General features: G+C 47.4%; 1 protein-coding gene across 3 annotated transcripts; it reads left to right on the forward strand.

Annotated features, from left to right (window-relative positions):
• The first annotated feature begins 8,548 nt into the window (after positions 1–8,548).
• Positions 8,549–20,721, forward strand: LOC138352634 (uncharacterized). 3 transcript variants are annotated; one of them, XM_069305141.1, is made up of 5 exons: positions 8,549–8,644; positions 19,908–19,949; positions 20,028–20,111; positions 20,192–20,485; positions 20,564–20,721. In XM_069305141.1, exons 2-5 carry the CDS (start codon positions 19,908–19,910, stop codon positions 20,675–20,677), a joined length of 534 nt encoding a protein of 177 aa, XP_069161242.1. In that variant the 5' UTR covers positions 8,549–8,644; the 3' UTR covers positions 20,678–20,721. The 3 variants fall into 3 exon arrangements, with proteins under 3 accessions (XP_069161242.1, XP_069161243.1, XP_069161244.1); XM_069305142.1 differs by having other exon boundaries at positions 8,593–8,735; XM_069305143.1 differs by lacking the exon at positions 20,028–20,111 and having other exon boundaries at positions 8,594–8,735.
• Positions 20,722–21,000: the final 279 nt, after the last annotated feature.

The raw sequence follows: 21,000 nt of genomic DNA on the forward strand, positions 1-21,000 counted from the left end.
AGGACTGCCACGAGGATATCAAGCATATCCTCGAGGCTCAGGGTCATTCTGTACTCCAGGTGGATACATTTACTCGTCCCCCTAGTGGTCATCGCCGTATGCCCCTGAGGGTTGTGAAGGTTACCTTTGATGGTAGGTCCCTTCCGCCCTCTGTCATTCTTGCTGGTGTCAGATGCTCCGTTCAGGAATATATTCCCTCTCCGAGGCTCTGCGGTAAGTGCTGGAGGTTTGGGAATGGTACCCTCAAATGCTCTAGTCCTGTCTCTCTCTGTCCACTGTGTGGAAGTGAGGGTCACTCTAAGTTAGAGTGAACTTCTTCCCAGGCCCGCTGCCTCAATTGCGGTGAGGCCCACCCTACTTTCTCCCGTGCATGTATTCGCTACAAACTTGAGGCGGCTGTCCTCAGCTTGAAGCACCGAGATCGTTTGTCTTTTCCTGAGGCTCGGCGCCAAGTTCTTCGTCTCCCCTCTTTCGCCGGTGTCTCCTATGCTCGCGTGGTGTGCTCTTCCTCTCCTCGCCCTTCCCGCCTTCCTCAGTCTCACAACCGTTTCCGAGCCTTAGACCCAGACACACCCACCACTACATCCCCTGTTTCCCTCCGTTCTGTTCCCAAGGGTCCCCCTCCTGGTTCTCTGTCTACGGCTCCCCTTCTTTCTACCCAGTCTGTCACGTCTCCTGTGACTTCTATTTCCTCTCCTAGTCCTCCTTCCCGTCCTTCTCCTCTGTCTCCTGGCTCTCCACGCCACCTGACTGTACGGGCCGACGTCCATCGCTCTCCTGATGGTTGTGTTGCTTGCTCTCGATCTTCTTCTCCTATGGAGACACTGGAGTCTGTTGCCCAGTACGTTGCTGCTGGGACGCCTGTATCTTTGAGTCAGAAGCGGAAACCTGGCTCCTCTCCTTCCTCCTCCCCTTTCGGTAAGAAAGCTTCGCTTTCTTCTTCACCCCCTCTCTCTGATTCTATCATTCCTTCCCCTCCCGCTTCGGTGGTGGTGCCCCCTGTTCCTACTGTGGGGGTTTCTTTAGCCCCTGGTTCCATCTCGGTTACTGCCCTTGCTGAGGTGCGCTCCGCTCTTTCTGCCCCCCCTCCTTCCCTTCCTTCTCCTCCAGACCCTGCTCGTCCACCTTTGATCCGTCCTCCTGCTTCTTGCCCTCCTTCTTTACTCAGTTTACCCATGCCCCCTAACCCTGACTTCGCTGACCCTGATCCTGACTCTGTGCTTTTTTAGCGTGCTGTGTTCCTTCTTCACCTTTGTTTCTTCTTTGCTCTCTGTTGCTCTCCTCTCTCTCTTTGCTGATGTCTTTTCTCCAGTGGAACATCCGTGGATTTTACGCCAATTTCCTTGACCTCTAACTTCTCATTTCACAGTTTTCGCCCATTTGTCTCTGTCTCCAGGAGCCGATACTTGGTTCTCGTCCTGGTAGCTTCCGTGGCTATTCTTTTCTCGCCCCTCCCCCAGCTGTTGGTGGGGTCCATAATTCTTCTGCTCTCTTGATTCGTTCCGATGTTCCCTTTGTCCCCTTACTTTTTTCCTCGCCTCTCCACTGTTCTGCCGCCCGTATCTTTGTGCGTAGGTGATACACGGTTTGTTCTCTTTATCTACCCCCCACTGTCCCACTTTCTCTTCCCGATCTTAAACACCTCCTAGACTCCTTGCCGGAGCCTGTGCTCCTGCTGGGTGATTTCAAATGTCGTCATGCCCTTTGGGGTGATGTGCTGACAAACACCCGGGGTCGCCTTCTTGAACCTTTCATCCTCTCTTCTTCCCTGTCCCTTCTTAATTCTGGTGAGCCCACTCATTTGGACTCTCGGACTCGCTCCCTTTCTTGTCTCGATCTTTCTCTGTGCTCGTCATCCCTTTCCTTAGATTTCGGGTGGCGAGTCCTTGATGACCTCCATGATAGTGACCATTTTCCTATCCTTGTCACTTTTTTCTCCTTTCGCCCTCCTCTCTCCTTCCCTAGGTGGCGGTTTGCCGAGGCTGACTGGCGCCTCTTTACTCTCCGTGCTACTGTTTCCGACCTCTCCGTTTTACCTCTCCCTCGCGCCCTCCTTCTTTTTCATGACACTGTCTTTGATGCTACCCTCCACTCTATTCCTCGCTCTTCCTCTCAGGGAACGCGGAAGTGCGTTCCCTGGTGGAGTATGGACTGTGCTCGGGCTGTCCGCTGCAAGCGTGCAGCCTGGAAGAGACATCGCCGCCGGCAGACGGTTGAGTCTTTTCTTTTGTTTCGGAAGGCGAGTGCGGTGGCACATAGGACCATCCGTGCAGCTAAACGTGCTTGCTGGGAGTCTTATGTCTCCACCATTACGTCCGAAACTCCTCTTCCACTAGTCTGGAATCGTATCCGCAAGACTGCGGGTAAGTTCGTTCCCGATGTCTCACCGGTCCTTCGCCTTCATGGTACTCTTGTGGCGGACCCGTTGCAGGTTGCGACCGAACTGGGTTCCCATTTCTCCTCTGTTAGTTCTGGTTCTCATCTCCCCCAATCCTTCCTTCTTCGTAGGCCTCTCCTTGAATCTCGTCCTTTAAATTTCTGTACTTATCTTCACCTTCCCTATAATGATCCCTTCTCTCTCTCTGAACTTCAATCTGCCCTAGCCCTTTGTGGTTCTACGGCAGCGGGCTCAGATGGCATTCATTATGAAATGCTTCGCCATCTCCCTCCGTGCACGTCTCAGTATTTACTGAGTCTGTACAATCGGGTCTGGGAGTCGTCGTCAGTCCCTGAAGACTGGCTCGATGCTGTTGTCCTCCCTGTTTGGAAACCAGGGTCTCTCGGGGCATCCCCCAAGGACTTCCGCCCTATTGCTCTCACGAGTTGTGTCTGCAAGCTCTTTGAACGTATGGTCAACGTTCGTTTGATGTGGTTCTTAGAGCACTAACGCCACCTCTCCCCTTCTCAATTTGGTTTTCGCAAGTGCCGCAGCACAACAGATGTCCTGGTGAACTTGGAGGTCTATATCCGTACTGCTTTTGCTGCGAAGACCTCCGTTGCCATCCTTTTTGACCTGGAAAAGGCTTACGACACTACCTGGCGGTATCATATTCTGTCTCAACTTCATTCTTTTGGCCTTCGTGGGAACCTCCCTCTCTTCCTCCGGAGCTTCCTCTCCCGTCGTTTCTTTCGTGTGCGGCTTGGTACTGCTCTCTCTGCCCCTTTTCAGCAGTATGAGGGTGTACCCCAGGGTAGTGTTCTGAGCACTACTTTTTTTTCTAGTTGCCCTCAACGGTCTTCTTTCCTCTCTTCCTTCTGGCGTCTTCTCTGCTCTCTATGTTGATGATCTTACCCTTTGCTGTCGGGGTGATGATTCCCCTCTCCTTCAACAGCAGCTTCAACTTGCGATTGATGCCGTGTCGTCTTGGGCCACCGATCATGGCTTCAAGTTCTCTGCGTCTAAGACTTGTGCTATGACTTTTACTCGGAAGCATGTCGTTCTTCGTCCCTCTTTGTCGCTTTATGGTCTTCCCATTGTGTACAGGGATTCCGCGAAGGTTTTGGGGTTAGTCTTTGACACTCGTTTGTCTTGGTCAGCCCATATCTCTTACCTCCGAGTTGAATGCTCTAAGGCCCTTAACCTCCTTAAGGTTTTGTCCGATACTTCTTGGGGAGCGGATAGGCGCACGCTTCTCTATTTGCACTCCTCTCTCGTCCTGTCTAAACTCGATTATGGTTGCCCTGCATACTCTTCTGCTTCTCCTTCTACTCTTCGCCGTCTTGATGCTTTGCACCATACTGGGTTGCGTCTCAGCTCTGGTGCCGTTCGTTCGACTCCCGCCCTTAGTTTGTATGTCGACACTGGCTTTCTCTCTCTTCAGGACCGCCGTGATCGCTACTGTCTTCGCTATCTTGCGCGGTCCTTCCAACATCCTTCCTCTCGCCTCTGTCGTGCTTTGTCTTTTCCTCCTCCTGTGGTTCCTGTTCCTCTTCATTGTCTCCCACTTTCTGTCCGGTTATCTCGCTTACAGGATTCTCTTTCTGTTCATATTTCTAATGTTTCTCCTCGTATTGTTCCTTCCTTACCTCCGTGGAGAGTCCCCCTTCCCAAGTTTTGTACGTCTTTGACTTGTATTACCCCTCCTACTATTCTGAAAAGCCTCTTCCTTGAGCACTTTTCTTCGCACTCCCACTCTATTTCCATCTTCACTGATGGGTCTAAGTCTGCGGACGGTGTGGGCTACTCTGTTGTTTTTCCTGACCGTACTTATATGTGTCGCCTCCCTTCAGAGGCTAGCGTCTTTACGGCAGAACTTTATGCTATTCTCTATGCTCTTCGTCACTTGCTTTCTTATTTTCATTCCTCCTTTGTGGTTGTAGTTGATTCTCGTAGTGCCCTCATGGCTCTAGGGTCCTTTAATCCTGTCCATCCGGTGGTCATCGAGATTCAACATTGGCTGTTTCTTATTTCTAGTAAATTTAAATCAGTAGAGTTTTGCTGGGTTCCCAGACATATTGGTGTTTCTTTCAATGAGCGTGCGGATGCTGCCGCTAAGGAAGCTATCTGTTCTTGTCCCATCTACCGTAAAAGTATTCCTTATTCCGACTTTTATCCTGTTATTCATTCTTCCATTCTTGCCCGTTGGCAGGGTTGTTGGTCCTCTGTGGTTGGTAACAAGCTGCGTACTCTCAAACGTAGTGTGTCCCCGTGGCCTTCCTCCTACCACCGTAACCGGCGGTGGGAAACTGCTTTGGCACGGCTGCGGGTTGGTCATACCCGCTTAACCCACGGTCACTTAATGGAGAGCCGCCCTGCTCCTTATTGTCCGAATTGCGTTGTCCCTCTTACAGTTGTGCATATACTTGTTGAATGTCCTGACTTCCAGGACGAGCGTGTGTCTTGCTTTCCGACCGTCCCTCGCGGTCACTTGTCCCTCGATAGAATTCTAGGTGAATCGGATACTTTTGATATCGTTCGCCTTATGCGTTTTTGTTCTCGTATTGGCATTCTTGGTGATATTTAGCGCCCTCTGATTATTTCGCACTTTGATGGTGCTACATAGCCTTCCCGGTTTGGTGCCTTCTTTTGATAATTACCTTACCTTACCTCATATAGGTCTGTTCAAGAAATACAACAGAATAGCCTACACCGTCGGTAAACTTAGTGGGAGTGTGAAGAAAAGGTTCAAGAAATATTGGCAACAGGAACAGAGAAAGAATCTTGCATGCAAAACGTAAAAATATATATTTTCAATCCGTATGGAAAAAAGAAACAAGAACAAAATAAAATTTTAAATAACTAATGTGAGACAAAAAAGGAGCTAACCATTACTGACTCAGGGCTTGATCTCCGGACTGTGAGGTCGCAGAGAACGCTCCCACAGCTGGGCTTCTGCGGCTCTTAGTTATACTTTCCTACTCACTGATCTTATCTTGTATACGCACTAAGGGTTTGATTAACAGAAGAAAAACACATGTGTTTTGTTTGTTTTGTGTGTGTATTTACTATTTGTGCCTGCAGAAATCCTGCAGTTAGGTTCGGTTGGGCAAGCAAGACAACTGGGCAAGAAAAGGAAGATAGTGAAAGTGAACAGCGCCTACAGGAGGGTTATCGATGAAGGCACGACGTAAGCGAGAGTGAGGGTGTATAGCGAAGACAATAGCGAACACGACGATCCTGTAGAGACAGGACGAAAGACTCAGGGTAAGGGACGAACAAAAGGTACCAGAGCTGAGGCGTAACCCAGTATGGTGCAGAGCATCAAGACAACGATGAGTGGAAGGAGAGGCAGACGAGTAAGTGGAACAGACATAATCGAGTTTCGACAGCACGAGAGAGGAATATAAAAAGAGGAGGGTGCGTCCATCAGCGCCCCAGGAAGTATGAAACAATACCTTAAGTAAATTGATGGCCTTAATGCATTGAACTCGGAGGTAAGAAATATGGGACGACTAGGACAAACGAGAGTTGAAGATTAATCCCAAAAATTTTGCAGAATATTTATACCGAAGAGGAATGCCATAGAGCGACAATCGGGGGCGAGGAATGACCTGCTTTTGAGTAAAAGTCATAGAACAAGTCTTAGTTGTATAAAACTTGAAGCCATGATTGATGGCCTAGGACGACACGGCATCAATCACAAATTGAAATTGTCGTTGTAGGAAAAGTGAGTCTTCACCGCGACAGCAGAGGGTAAGATCGTCAACATAGAGCTGAGAAAACTCCAGAAGGAAGGGAAGCAAGAAGACCACTGAGTGCTACCAGGAATAAGAGTACTGCTAAGAACATTACCATGGGGTACACCTTAGTATTGCCGAAAAAAGGCAGAAAGAGTGGTACTAAGCCTCACTCTAACGGAACGGCTAGAGAGGAAGTTTTGTAGCAAGAGAGGGAGATTACCACGAAGGCGAACAGGACGGAGTTGGGACAGAAAATGGTATCTCCAGGTGGTGTCATATGCCTTTTCCAGGTCAAAAAGGGCAGCAGCAACAACAGAGGTTTTAGCAGCAAAGGCAGTAGAAATTGACCTTCAAGTTCACGAGGACAACAGTCGTGCTTCAACAAGAGAACCTGGTTTTCAAACAGGAAGAACTACCTCAAGCCAGTGCGTGGAGACTGACGACGACTCATATATACGGTTATAAATATTGTGTAAATAGTAAAATGTGCATAGAGAAAGATGGCGAAGCGTCCCATAAGTTATGTCATCTGAGCCCGCTGCCATAGAACCGCAGAGGGCCAAGGCAGACTGGAGTCATGTGTGACTCCGAGAGAGTGAAAAAAGTAATTTTAGGAGAGCTGGAGATGCGTGCGAAAATCTAAGGACAAGATTCAAGAAGGGGCTTGCGAGCAAGAAAAGAGGGAGGAAAATGAGAACCGGAGCTAACAGTCGAAAAGTATAAACCCAGTTCGGATGCAACCGACACCGGATCAGCCACAACAGGACGACGGAAGTGAAGGACTGGCGTGATATCTGGAACAAACGTACCCCCCACAAACTGATTTTCTTCCAGATCTGAGGGAGAGGAGTGTCAACTGTAATAGTGCAGACAAGTAGGCATACGGCTGTAAATATAGGCTTTGAGGCCTACAATGCTCTTTCTCAAAATGTGAGTGTAGACCTAGTGTGGTGAATATGTGAATTTAGGCCCACGGTGTTATTTCTCAATATGTGAGTGGAGGCCTCGGAACGAACTGCAGCAGCATGCAGGTTTTATAGAAATAATATTTGCACAAAGACTGTCAGTGTCAGGTTAAACAACTGGATGACCTCCACACAAGCAGAACTAGCAGCATCATAACTAGCTACCAGTACAATAAAAAAACATTGGAGGAGGAATAATATTTTGTTATTCAAAGTCTGCTCTTCAAGCAATCGAAAATTTCTCCTGGAAGATCGACAGCAAGGACCTCATACTACCAATTATAAATGATCTAATTGCTGCACAGAGTAAAGGGTCTCGAATCCCTTTTATATGGATACCTTCACACATAAATATAACCCATCATAATGAGACAGACATTGCAGCCAAATTAGCGTGCAACAACGATGAAGTTGAATTAGATCTAGGTATCCCCATCTCTACTGTCAAAACTGTATTGGTTCAAACACTCAGGTCTGATAGGAAAGAAATTACTGACTCCCAACGACCTGAAAGTACTAGTATTAAAAACTATGATTTGTTCAGATCTGAAACCTATATCTATGTGCAGCACAAAACATCCACCAGACTGTGCGATACAGTGGTTGCAAGGATCAGGATGGGTTACCGTTACCTGTGGCAGGTGGCTATAGGTGATGGATCTCCCAATCCTGAGCACTCCAGGTGCAAACTCTGTGAGCAGGAACTGCGGCATGATAACCCACACTACATCGTTATTAGACATTTGAGACCAGTTGGTATGAGGTACCTGGAGCTTTGCAATTACTTTATTCACTCTCGTATTTTTGAGGATATCCTCATATTGCACCCAAAATTTGCCAGTGCAGGCTACTAAACATATGACCCTGTATGACTAACCATCCTGCAAGATGGGGACTTTTTTACCACTGCTACCTTATTCACTCTTGTGCTGATGATATCCTCAAAATACATCCGGAGTCTGCCAGTGCAGACTGCCTATCACATGCCTCGGTATGACTAACCATCCTGTGTGATGGGGATTTTTTAGCATCACGTAGTTAGCTTTTTTGACACACTGTACTCCACTTCATATAGTCTAGGGTAGCTGCACAAATGCAGATGTACCTCATGTATTAATAAAAAAAAGATGGCAAATATATACATTTTGGGCTACTGTATCACTATTACTCATAATTAAATATTCTAAGACTTAAGGTAATAGTCAAAGCAAAACTAATATTTTGCTATTAATCAGTAAAGCGATAAAAAGGCTGCAAAAAATAATATTTTAATATAATTATTAAATAGAATTGTAAGGAATTATTGGACATGATAAAAATAAATAAATATTGAGTCTCCGTGAGTCTTCACACCATTTTGTTCCACTGGGAGCGTAGCTGACGGTTCAGTCAATAGATGGCGCTGTCATGGTGGTCTTGGCAGCTTTTGTGGGGAACTGTGTACCTTTCCCCTAAAGTGTTTGGTGTTGAGTCAACGAGGTGCCCGGCCCGCCTTCAACCACAGTCAGTCCACTGTTGTCTGTGTGGTACCTTCTCTCATATTTTAAGTGTTGTTAAAGGTCAGTTTTAAATCAATTGTACATCTGGCCAATTATTTAAGTATATTGTTTACTGAAATAGAAATCCTACTTGGAATTAATTGCTTAACAGGTACTGATTCTATGCTGTTAAGTTAGTAATATTTTATTAATGGACTTATTAAGGTAATATAGTAGATTGTTATAAGTATTTGGTTGGTGATTCTAATCTATAGTAAAAATTAAAGTGCTTAAAATGTAATGCATTTTTTAAAATGTAAATTTCTTGAACAGTTAAGAGCCTAGGTCTAGCAAATGTTTATTTTGTAACTTGCTTTAACCCTAGTAACATGCTTTCTTTTCACAAATTCCTAAAATTCAATCACTTGTGCAAAACGTAGAACTATGGATTTAAAATAGTTTGCATCGCAGTTAGTTGTTAAAGAAATGTAACCTTAAACTTTAATGCAAAGTCTCTACTCCAATAGCAGACTAAATATTTATAATTTCTACCAAGATATTCTGCATTCTTTACTAAACTACTGTCTATATACATAAATTTTCCATAGTCCTAAGAAAATAATTTGATTATATCTGCTGAAATTCATTTTGGTTACCTATAACCTCCAATGAGGACCTAATAAGACGGGCATCTTAATGTCTATTAAACAGATTTTAATTGGCAGTTTCTCGTAACTATATTACTGCACGTTCATAACTTGAGCAAAATTTGCGGATCATAGAGTATAATATAAACACCCTGAAGCACATAGTATTCGACTTGACTAATTTTTAACAATTTTTCTCGCTTTGTATTAACAATTAACTAACTTTCTACCATTTGAATAATTTAATTCAAACGATTAAAGGCTGAAGCTGATTACTCTTTTAACATTGCTATTTGATTTAAATATCCCAAATATTTACTATTATGAATAGACTTCTGACGAAACTGCCAGGACTCCTGTACTTCCTCCTTCCCAACAATCTTTAATATATTGACCGGCTTCATAAACTGTAAGTTCCCATAAAATTTTCACAAATTCTTAGTCTTGCATTGTTTGAACTAGTGAGGCAATATTCGGTGCAGTAACTTCAGTTCTGTTTAGATTTCAGAGTATATCTGAATGCTCTGATCATGGTACTCCCTCCCCATCCAGCCCGTTGTCGTGAGGGGGGCTTGGTAGGCGGCTGCCGGAGGGTGATGCTCCATGGGTCGGTCTCGTCCTTTTGAAGCCTTGTACCCCTGCTGCTGTCCTCTCCAATTGTGCTGAACACCTTTTCTTTCTGTTTTGTTTTTCTCCCCCCTCTTCTCCTATCTGCTTACCGTTTCCTGCCGACCTTTTGTTTGTTTTGGTTATTCCTTTGGACTTCTTCTATTTTGACGTCCGGGTGCTTGGGGAGGCTTACTCTTGCACCCGTAGAACTGTAGTGCCCAACGTAGAGAGCGAGGGGAATTTTTTATTGTCACTCCCCCTTTCGTCACTGAACCTGATCTCGACGGACTGTCGGTTCTTAAGGTGGCGTTTGTGGGGCGCATACTCACGACGCATCCCTGGGAGGCCCCGGCATGATCGGCGATAGCTTCTTGTTGGGTGTCCTGCATCTAATTGTGGCTCCATGATTGGTGTGGGGGCACATTCGTGAATGAATATTGCATTTCGTAGCGATGAAAAATACTGTTTTTAACTGTTTCTGTTTTACCTTCTCAGGCTCGTGCGGTGGGCCTCGGACACCGCACCGGACAAGCCCCAGAGTCCGTCCGTGTTGGAAGACCGGGCTCTATAGCCTCCACTGCATTAGGCCCCAACCTTGCTCCTCCTTTGACTTCTGACTCCTCCCCTCGGCTCCCCTCCCTTCTGTGGTTGGGTCGAGCCCCAGGCCCCCAGTGGTGACTACCTCGTCCCCTGGCGCAGCTTCGTCTCTCATTGTGACTACTGCGCCTTTTACCCCAGTGACCTCTGGGGGTTTTCGCCGACGTTTCCACCACGGCTGCACTCGCACGATCCCTTCCCGTAATGGTACTTTCGACGTCTTGTTTGGTCCCGCTACGCGAGCTAAGTACTTTGATCTCCACTATCTGGATTCTACTCCTCCTGACGACTTCTCCCTCCATAAACGCCTTGTTGATAAAGTACATGCCTTTTACTTTTAACTCTACCAGTTACAGTACGCATGTCGTCGCTGCTCCTTCTCGGGATGCAGCTACTCGCTTAGCCGCTTTGTCCTGCATTGGCGAGACCCCTGTCTGGGTCTCAAAGAACGTTCGGTTAAATGCCAGTGTTGGCACTGTTGTCGTCCCACATCATGTATCATTTGGTGTTCGGGACCTCAAAGATTGCCAGGAGGATATTAAACATATCCTAGAAGCCCAAGGCCATTCTGTCCTCCAGGTGGACACGTTTACTCGACCCCCTCGTGGTCATCGCCGTCAGCCGCTTCTAGTTATAAAAATCATCTTTGATAGTAGGGCCCTTCCGCCCTCTGTTATTCTTGCTGGTGCCAGATGCTCCGTTCAAGAGTACATTCCCTCTCTTAGACTATGCAATAAGTGTTGGAAGTTCGGGCACGGTGTCCTCAAATGCACCAGTACTGTGTATCTGTGCCCCTTGTGTGGGGACGATAGTCATTCTAAGTCAGAGTGCGCTTCTCTCCAGGCTCGCTGCCTCAATGGCGGTGAAGCCCACCCTACCTTCTCACGCGTAGTACCCAACGTTGAGAGCGAGGGGGATGTAGTTTGTATGCACTACAAACTCGAAGCCGTCCTAAACTTGAAGCACCGTGATCGTCTGTCTTTTTCCTGAAGCGAGACCAAAAGGTCATCGTCTCGCCCCTTTCGCGGGCGTCTCCTTAGCTCGCGTGTTGCGTTCTACCTTTCCTCGTCCTTCCCGTCTTCCTCAGTCTCGCAATCATTCCAGGCCTTAAACCTGGCCACCACCGCCTCCCTTATTCCTTTACCTCCTGTCCCAGATGGTCTCCCTCCCGGTTCTCCATCTGAGATTTCCCCCCCTTCCTACCCAGTCCGCCATGTCTCCTTTGTCTTCCCCATCTCCCCCCCACTCTTTCTTCCCGTCCCTCCCCCCCCCCCAGTCTCTTGACCCGCCACACCACCTGTCGGTCCAGGCTGATATCCATCATCCTCCCAGCGACCTTCGTGTTTGCTCTCGTTCCTCTTCTCCTGCTGAGACCATTGAGTCTGTCGCCCGGTACGTTGTTACTGGAACGCCTGTCTCGGTCAGAAACTTAAGCCTGGATCCTCTCCTTCTTCCTCTCCGGCGGGTAAGGTGGTTTCGCCTTCTTCCTCACCCCCTCCCTCCGACTGTCACTACATCCCCCCTCCCATTTCCGTAGTTGAACCCCCCTGTCTCTGATATGGAGGTTTCTTCCGCCCCCGATTCCCTCTGTTGCTGCCCTTCCTGAGGTGCACTCCCTGCTTTCTGCCCCCCCCCCCTCCTCAAACTGTCCTTTCCTGCCCCTCTGTTGTCTCCTCATCCTCCGGACCCCGTCAGTCCGCCTCTGGTCTGTTCTCTCGCTCCCTTCCCTCTCTCCTTACTAAGTTTACCCATGGCCCCCTAACCCTGATTTTTGCCGACCCTGCTCCTATTCCAGACCCTGCTCCTGAGATTCTTTAATACACTGTGTTCCTCTTTACCTTTATTTCTTGTTCTCTGTTGCTGTCCCTTCTCTTTGATAATGTCTATTCTTCAGTGGAATATTCGTGGATTTTATGCCAACTTCCATGAACTCCAACTTCTCATTACACGGTTTATGCCACTTTGTGTTTGTCTCCAGGAACCCGTGCTTGGTGCTCGTCCTGGTCACTTTCGTGGTTATTCCTTTCATCCTTTCCCCCCCCCCCCCCTCGGCTCTTGCTGGGGCCCATAACTCTCTTGCTCTCTTAATTCGTTCTGATATTCCCTTCGTCTCCCTACTTCTTCCGTCCCCTACCCATTGCTCTGCTGCTCGTGTTTTTGTAAGTAAATGGTATACAGTTTGTTCAATTTATCTCCCTCCAAATGTCCCTCTTTCCCTTCCTGATCTTAAGCACCTCCTGGATTCCTTGCCACAGCCGGTGCTCCTTTTGGGTGATTTCAACTGTCTACATTCCCTCTAGGGTGATGTTCTGACAAACCCCCTGTTCTTCTTCTCGAACCGTTCGTCCTCGCTTGATCTCTATCTCTTCTGAATTCTGGTGAGCCCACTCGTGTACTCTCTTAACTGGCACCCTTTCCTGTCTTGATCTTTCTCTGCTCGTCGTCCTTCTACTTAGATTTCGGGTGGTAGGTTCTTGATGACCTCCACAAGTGATCATTTCCCCATCCTAGTTTCCTTTTTCTCTTTCCACCCTCACCTTTCCTTCCCTCGGTGGCAGTTTGCCAAGGCTGACTGGTGTCTATTCACCTTCCGTGCTACTCTCTCTGACCTCTCCTCTCTGCCTCTTCCTCGCCCCCTCCTCCTTTTTTGACACTGTCTTCAACGCTGCCCTCGGCTCTATCCCTCGCTCTTCCTCCCTGGTCACACGGAAATGTGTTCCCTAGTGGAATGCGGACTGTGCTCGGGCTGTCGGCTGTAAGCGTGTAGCCTGGAAAAAACCCACCGCCGGCAGACGGCTGTTTCTTTCATTCTGTTTTGGAAGGCAAGTGCGGTGGCCCGTAGGACCATCCGTACTGCTAAACGAGAGTTGGAAATCTTGTCTCCACCATTACGTCAGATACTCTTCTACCGCAGATTTGTAAGAAGATCCGCAAGATTGTGGGCAAGTTCGTTCCAGATGTCTCGCCGGTTCTCCACCTCCGTTAGACTCTTGTGGGGGATCCAGTGCAGGTCACGGCCGAACTGGGTTCCCACTTTTCTTTTGCTAGCTCTGGTTCTCGTCTTCCTCAATCCTTCCTTTTTCGTAAGCCTGTTCTTGAATCTTCTCCTTTAGATTTCCACACTCGTCTCTGCCTTCCCTATAACGATCCTTTCTCTTTCTGAACTTCAGTCTGCCCTGGCCCTCTGCGGATCTATGGCAGCGGGCTCGGATGACGTTCATTATGAGATGCTTCGCCATCTCCCTCGGTGCACGTTTCAGTATTTACTGAATCTGTGTAACCAGGTCTGGCAGTCGTCCATCCCTGAGGACTGGCTCTATGCCATTGTACTCCCTATTCGGAAACCAGGGTCTCTCGGTACGTCCCCTAAGGACTTTTGCTCTAAACAGTTGTTTGCAAGCTGTTTGAGCGTATGGTAAATGTCCGTCTGATGTGGTTCTGGGAACACCATCACCACTTCTCTCCTTCTCAATTTGATTTTCGCAAGTGCCGCAGCACGACTGATATCCTGGTGAACTTGGAGGTCTATATTCGTACTGCTTTTTCTGCGAAGACCTCAGTTGTTGCTGTCCTTTTTGACCTGGAAAAGGCCTATGACACGACTTGGAGATGCCATATTCTGTCCCAACTTCGTTCTTTTGGCTTTCGTGGTAATCTCCCTCTTCCTTCAAAGCTTTCTCTATCCTCGTACCTTTCGAGTCAGGCTTGATGCCACTCTCTCTGCCTCGTTTCGTTAATACGAAGGTGTGCCCCAGGCTAGTGTTCTGAACATTACTTTTTCTGGTTGCCCTCAATGGTCTTCTTTCCTCTCTTCCTTCAGGTGTCTTCTCCGTTCTCTATGTTGATGATCTTGCCCTTTGCTGTCGAGGTGATGATTCGCCTCTCCTTCAATGGCGGCTTCAAATTGCGATTGATGCCGTGTCATCTTGGGCCACCAATCGTGGCTTCAAGTTCTCTACTACTAAGACTTGTGACACGATTTTTACTCGGAAGCGGATCGTTCTTCGTCCCTCTGTGACTTTATGTTCATCCCCTCGAGTACAAAGATTCCGCGAAGCTTTTGGGGTTATTCTTTGACACTAGTTTGTCTCGGTCGCCCCCATGTCTCTTACCTCCGTGTGGAATGCTCTATGGCCCTTAACCTCTTACGGCTACTTACCTATTTAAGCCTACTTAAAGGTTTTGTCCCATACTTCTTGGGGAGCGGATAGGCGCACGCTCCTCTATTTGCATTCCTCTCTCGTCCTGTCTAAGCTTGATTATGGCTGCCCTGCATACTCTTCTGCTTCTCCTTCTACTCTTCGCCATCTTGATCCTTTGCACCATACTGGGTTGCGCCTCGGCTCTGGTACTTCTTGTTCCACTCCTACCCTCAGTTTGTACGCTGACACTGACTTTCTCTCCAGGATCGCCGTGATCACTACGGTCTTCGTTATCTAGTGCGATCCTTACAGCATCGTCACTCTCGCCTCTATCGTGCTATGACTTTTACCCCTCCTATAGTTCCTGTTCCTCTTCACCACCTTCCTCTTTCTGTCCGTTTGTCTCCCTTACAAGATTCTCTTTCGGTTCGTCTTGCTAATGTTTCTCTTCGTATTGTTCCCTCCTTGCCCCCGTGGAGGGTCCCCCCCCTTCCCAAATTTTGTACTTCTCTAACCCGCATCACTAAAGCTTTTACCACTCGTACAGTTCTGAACGCCTCTTGAGCACTTTTCTTCTCACTCCCACTCCGTTCCCATCTTCACCGACGGGTCAAAGTCTGCTGACGGTGTGGGCTACTCGGTTGTTTTTCCTGACCACACTTATGTGTCGCCTTCCTCCGGAGGCTAGCATCTTCACAGCAGAACTCTATGCTATTCTCTATGCTCTTCGTCTCGTGCTTTCCCGGGGGCAGTCCTCCTTCATGGTAGTAGTTGACTCGCCTATTGCCCTCATGGCTTTAGGGTCCTTTAATCCAGTCCACCCTGTGGTCATAGATTAAACATTGGCCGTTTCTTGTCTCCAGTAAATTTAAGTCGGTTGCATTTCGCTGGATTCCCAGCCATGTTGGTGGTGTCTTTAAATGAGCGTGCGGATACTGCCGCTAAGGACGCTATTCGCACTTGTCCCATCTCCCATAAAGGTGTTTCTTATTCAGACTTTTACCCAGTTATTCATGCCTCCATCCTTGCCCGTTGGCAGCATTGTTGGCCTTCTGTTCTTGGTAATAAACTGAGTACTCTTAAGTCATGTCCCAGTGGCCTTCCTCCTGCCACCGTAACCGACAGTGGGAAACGGATCTGGCTAGGTTACGTATTGGCCATACCCGTTTACCTCGCGGTCACTTAATGAAGCGCCGCCCTGCTCCTTATTGTCCAAATTGCATTGTCCCTCTTACGGTCATACATATCCATGTTGAATGTCCTGACTTCCAGGACGAGCGTATGTCTTGTTTTCCATCTGTCCCCCGCGGTCGCTTGTCCCTTGATAGAATTCTTGGCGACTCCGATACTTTTGATATCGTTCACCTTGTGCGTTTTTGTTCTCGTATTGGCATTCTTGGTGATATTTAGCGCCTTCTGATTATCCCGCACATTTGATGGTGCTACATAGCCTTCCCGGTTTGGTGCCTTCTATTGATAATTACTTGCTTTTACTTTTCCTAGTTTAATTTCTTCTTCCCTTCCCCCCCCCCCCCCCTCCCTCCTATTCTTTCCAATTCACTTCCTGCCGGCCTTTTGCCAGTCTTGATTATTCTTTTGGACCTTTTTATGTTTTGACGCCAGGTGTTTTGAAGAGGCATACTCTCACCAGTACAACTATCGGTACCACAATGTCAAAAGCAAGGGGTCACGCTTATTATCGATCCTTCTTTCATCACTGAACCCCCAATCTCAACGGACTGATGATTCTTAAGGTGGCGTTTGTGAACGGTATACTCACGACGCACCCCTAGGAGGCACCGGCAAAATATCTCTTGTGGTGTCTTATCTAATTGATTCCATGGTGGGGAGGGGAGGGGACATTGGTGAAAAGTCTTCATTCTTGTTTTCATGCCGATGACTACTGTTCCGTTTATGACTTCTCGGGCTCGTGGGGTGGGCGACCAAGCCCCCCCGAGTAGAGCCCTGTTTAAAGACAGGGCTCTGTAACCCATGCTACACTGTGAGACCTGACCTTGCTGCTCCTCCTGATGCCTCTGCTTCCCTCCCTCCTGTGGTTGGTTTCATCCCTAAGCCCCCTCTGGTATCTACCCTGGCCCGGCTTGGTCTCTCGATATAACTACTACACCTTCCAACACTTGGAGGTTCGCGACGCCGTCCTCACCGTGGTCGCACTCACACGATCCCTTCTCATACTAATGCATACCACCGTTGTTTGGTCCTACTTCATGGGGCTAAATAATGATGCCTCCAGTTGGGTTCTGCACCTCCTCAAGATTTCTCCCTCTATAAAAACTTTGTTGATTAGGTTGATGCCTGTTAAATTAACCCCACCGGTTTTGGTACAAATGTCTTCACTGCTTCTCAGGATACAGCTACCCGCTTAGCCGCATTGTCCTGCGATGAAGACTACTCTTTGGATCTCCATAAAACTGTTAAGTGCTAGTGTTGACACTGTTTTCCTCCCGCATCATGCTGCAACTGGTGTTAGAGATATGACTGCCATGAGGCTATTAGACATCCTCGAGGACCAAGGTCATTCTGTTCTCCAGGTGGAAGTTTTCACTAGATCCCCTCGCGGCTGTCACCGTCTGCCGCTTCGGGTTGTGAAGATTTCTTGTTATGGTCGGACACTGTATTCCTCATTCTACCTCTAGGGACACGCAGAAGTGCGTTCCTTAGTGGAATGTCGAATGTGCTCGGGCTGTCTGCTGTAACCGTTCAGCTTGGACACTGCCGCCGGCAGATTCTTTTATTTCGGAAGGAGTGCAGTGGACCATCTGTACGGTTAAGTGTTGGCAGTCTTGTGTTGCCACCATTATGTCCGAAAATCACCTGTTGCGGATCTTGAAGCACATCCACAAGATAGTGGGTAACTTCATTCCCTATGTCTAGCCGGTCCTTCACCTCCGTGGTACTCCTGTGTTGGACCCGGTGCAGGTTGCGGCCGAACTGGGTTCCCACTTTTCATGTTGGCTCTGGTTCTCGTCTTCGTCCTTCCTTCTTAATCCTGTTCTTGAATCTCATCCTTTAGATTTCCGTACCCATCTCGGCCTTCCCTATAACGATACATTCTCTCTGAACTTCTGTCTGCCCTGGCCCTCTGTGGTTCTACGGCAGCGGGCTCTGATGGCATTCATTAAATGCTTTGCAATCTCCCTTTGTGCACGTCTAGGTATGAGTCTGTATAACCGGGTCTAGGAGTCGTCGTCAGTCCGAAGACTGACGATGTCCTCTCTGTGCGGAAACCAGGGTTTCTTGGGATATGCCCTCAGGACTTCAGACCTATTGCCCTCTAGAATTGTCTGCAAACTCTCTTTGAACGTATGGTTAACGTTAATTTGATGTGGTTCTTGGAACACTATACCACCTCCCCTTCTCAATTAGTTTTTTCGTAAATGCCTCGGCACAACAGATTCCTGGTGAAGTTGCTCTATATTAATTCTGGTTTTGCTGCGATGACCTCCGTTGTTGCCGTATTTTTAGACCTGGAAAAGGCTTGTGTCCAGGCGGTGTCTTATCATATTCTCTCCCAACTTCGTTCTCTTGTCCTTCGTGGTAATCTTCCTCTCTTCCTCCAAAGCTTCCTCTCTCGTCGTGCCTTTAGTGAGGCTTGGGGCCATTCTCTTCCTCTTTTTTGGCAATGCAAGGGTGTGCCCCAAGTTAGTGTTCTGAGCACTATAATTTTTTTTTTTTTATACTTGCCTTCAGTGGTCTTCTTTCCTCTTCCTTCTTGCGTCTTCTCGGCTCTGTCGACGAACTTGCCCTCTGTTGTCGGGGGTGATCATTCGCCTCTTTGTGTACAGGAATTCCATTAAGCTTTTGGGGTTAATCTTTGGAACTCGATTGTCTTGGTCACACCATAACTTTTACCCGAGTTGAATGCTCCAAGGCCCTTAACATCCTAAAGGGTTTTGTGCCATACTTCTGGAGCAGATAGGCGAACGCTCTTTACATTCCTTTCTCGTACTGTCAAAACTAATTATGGTTACCCTGCTTACTCTTCTGCCTCTTCTAATTTTCAGCCATGATGCTATGCACCATAATGGTTTGTACCTCTGCTCTGGTGCCTTTCGTTAGACTCCCGCCCACAGCTTGTATATTGAAAATGGATTCCTATCTCTTCAGGACCGCTGTGATCACTTGTCTTCGATATCATGTGTGGTCCTTGCAACATTCTTACCCTCGCCTCTGTCGTTCTTTGACTCTTATCCCTCCTGTAGCTCCTGTTCCTCTTCACTGCCTCTTTCTGTCCGGTTGTCTCTAAAGATTCTCTTTAGATTCGTATTACCGATGCTTCTCCTCGTATTGTTCTGTCCTTTCCCTTTGGAGGGTCCCCCTTCCTAAATTTTGTTTATCCCTTGCCCGTATTACTAAAGCTCTTTTTACCCCTCCTGCAGTTCTCGAACACCTTTTCATTGAACACGCTTCTTCCCACTCCCACTCTATTTCCATTTTCAGCGATGGGTCTAAGTCTGCAGACGGTGTTGGCTACTGTTTTCCTGACCACACTTGTGTCGCCTACCTCCGGAGACTAGCATCTTCACTGCAGAACTTTATGCTATTCTCTCTGCTTTTAGAGTCTGGCTTTGTCATTGTCAATCTTCCTTTTGTGATTGTTGTTGACTCTGGCAGTGCCCTCATGGCTCTTGGATCCTTTAATCCTGTCCATCCAGTGGTCGTACAGATTCAGCATTGGCTGTTTCTTATACACAGTAAATTTAAGTAGGATGGGTTTCGCTGGGTTCCCAGCCATATTGGTGTTGCTTGAGCGTGCGGTCGCTTGTGTGCAGCTTCCCTGGCTGCAGCCAGGGAAGCTGTCTGCTCTGGTCCCATCTCCCATAAAGGTATTCCTTATTGAGACTTTGAGCCAGTTTTTCATTCCTCCATCCTTAACGTTGGCAGGATCATCCTATCACCATGACTGGTGGTGGGAAAACGACTCTGCGAGGTTGTGTATTGGCCATACGCACTTAGCTCACGGTTGTTTAATGGGGCACTACTCTGCTCCTTGTTGTCCAAATTGTATTGTCCCTCTTATGGTTATGCATGTCCTTATTGAATGCCTTGGCTTCCAGGACGAGCGTATCTTACGGTCTGACCATCCCTCGCGGTCGATTGTCCCTGTATTAGAGTTCCTGGCGAATCTAAAACTTTTGATGTTGTTCGCCTTGTGCGTTTCAGTTCTCGAATTGGCATCCTTTGTGATATTTAGCACCTTCTGATTATTCTGCACATTTGATGGTGCTGCATAGCCTTCCCGGTTTGGTGCCTTTTGATAATTCTTTGATCGTGGTAGCTAATAACTCTTCTGACTTCTAATTACACACTGCCTTTTCTTCCATACAGATGGCGATATTTGCTCTACTCTTCCTCGGTTGTATCGCCCAGGTAATTACCATTTTTACACTATACTCTTGCAAATATTAAACGCAATTTTGAAAGAAGCTAAAAATTGCACTCTAACAGATCCAGGGTCAGGCGTACCAACCTTACGGCACCCACGCGCCCCTGCCAGTCGTCACCCCCACAACCTCCACCGTCACCACTGAGGTTGGTAACCATGGTACTACCCTTCTCAACCAACCTGTTATTTATGTTTCACTAATTGGTAATGGTGTATAATATTGCAGACTACCCTGACCCACACTCTGCGGGAGACTACAACCTCTGACGTCTGGGTTACTGAGCAGACAGCGATCACCCTGACAGTCACCCAGACAACCACCCAATGGGAGTTTGTTTCTCAGCAGCCACAGACAGTGACCTCTGTGATAAGGGTCACCTCCACACCGGTAGTGTTGGTAACGGCTACGGTGGGGGTCTACCCAGTGAGCACAATGGTCTCCATCTACAGTCAGTTTGTTACCACAACAGATACTGTTAAATACTGGCAGACCATCACCCACGTGGCTGTCACTCATGAGGTAACTATGTAGTCTTGAACTTGTGGAAGTGTTCATTAACTTTATTACACAAACGTCAATAATGTTTGTATTTTGCAGATCCAGACGGTCCCTGTGGTATCTACACAAGAACTCGTGCAGGATATAGTAACTACCATCACCCAAATAGTAACTACTACGGTTACGTCCACCACCGCCAGATACTATGCTTAATTTATTGTACTTGTCTTGCCTGAAATAAAAACTTGATAAAACGATCAATTTTATTTAAAATTTTAATGATCTAATATTTATTGTGCAACAATGGAAAGAAATCTTGAGCAGTTTTTTGTATACCATAGTTGCGCTGAAGACTTTTACTACGGAATGCTCCCTGGTTACACGGGTCTCTACGCAAGAAGGAACTATTTATGGTGAAAACGCTATCTTGTTTTATATTTCATTAGTAGACCTGTGACTTTTTTCTAAATATGCTTGTTAGTATATAAACTACCCCCTTGCATAGCGGAAGTGTTTAACAATGAAATTGCATTAAA

The sequence above is a fragment of the Procambarus clarkii genome, chromosome 54, assembly GCF_040958095.1.
Source record: "Procambarus clarkii isolate CNS0578487 chromosome 54, FALCON_Pclarkii_2.0, whole genome shotgun sequence".
In the NCBI taxonomy this organism is placed as follows: Eukaryota; Metazoa; Arthropoda; class Malacostraca; order Decapoda; family Cambaridae; genus Procambarus; species Procambarus clarkii.

Excerpts from the sequence above, each read along its gene's own strand:
- LOC138352634 (XM_069305141.1), top strand. The coding sequence starts at position 19,908 with ATGGCGATATTTGCTCTACTCTTCCTCGGTTGTATCGCCCAG. Across the intron at positions 19,950-20,027 it reads TCCTCGGTTGTATCGCCCAG|ATCCAGGGTCAGGCGTACCA; the intron begins GTAATTACCATT and ends GCACTCTAACAG. Across the intron at positions 20,486-20,563 it reads ACGTGGCTGTCACTCATGAG|ATCCAGACGGTCCCTGTGGT; the intron begins GTAACTATGTAG and ends TGTATTTTGCAG.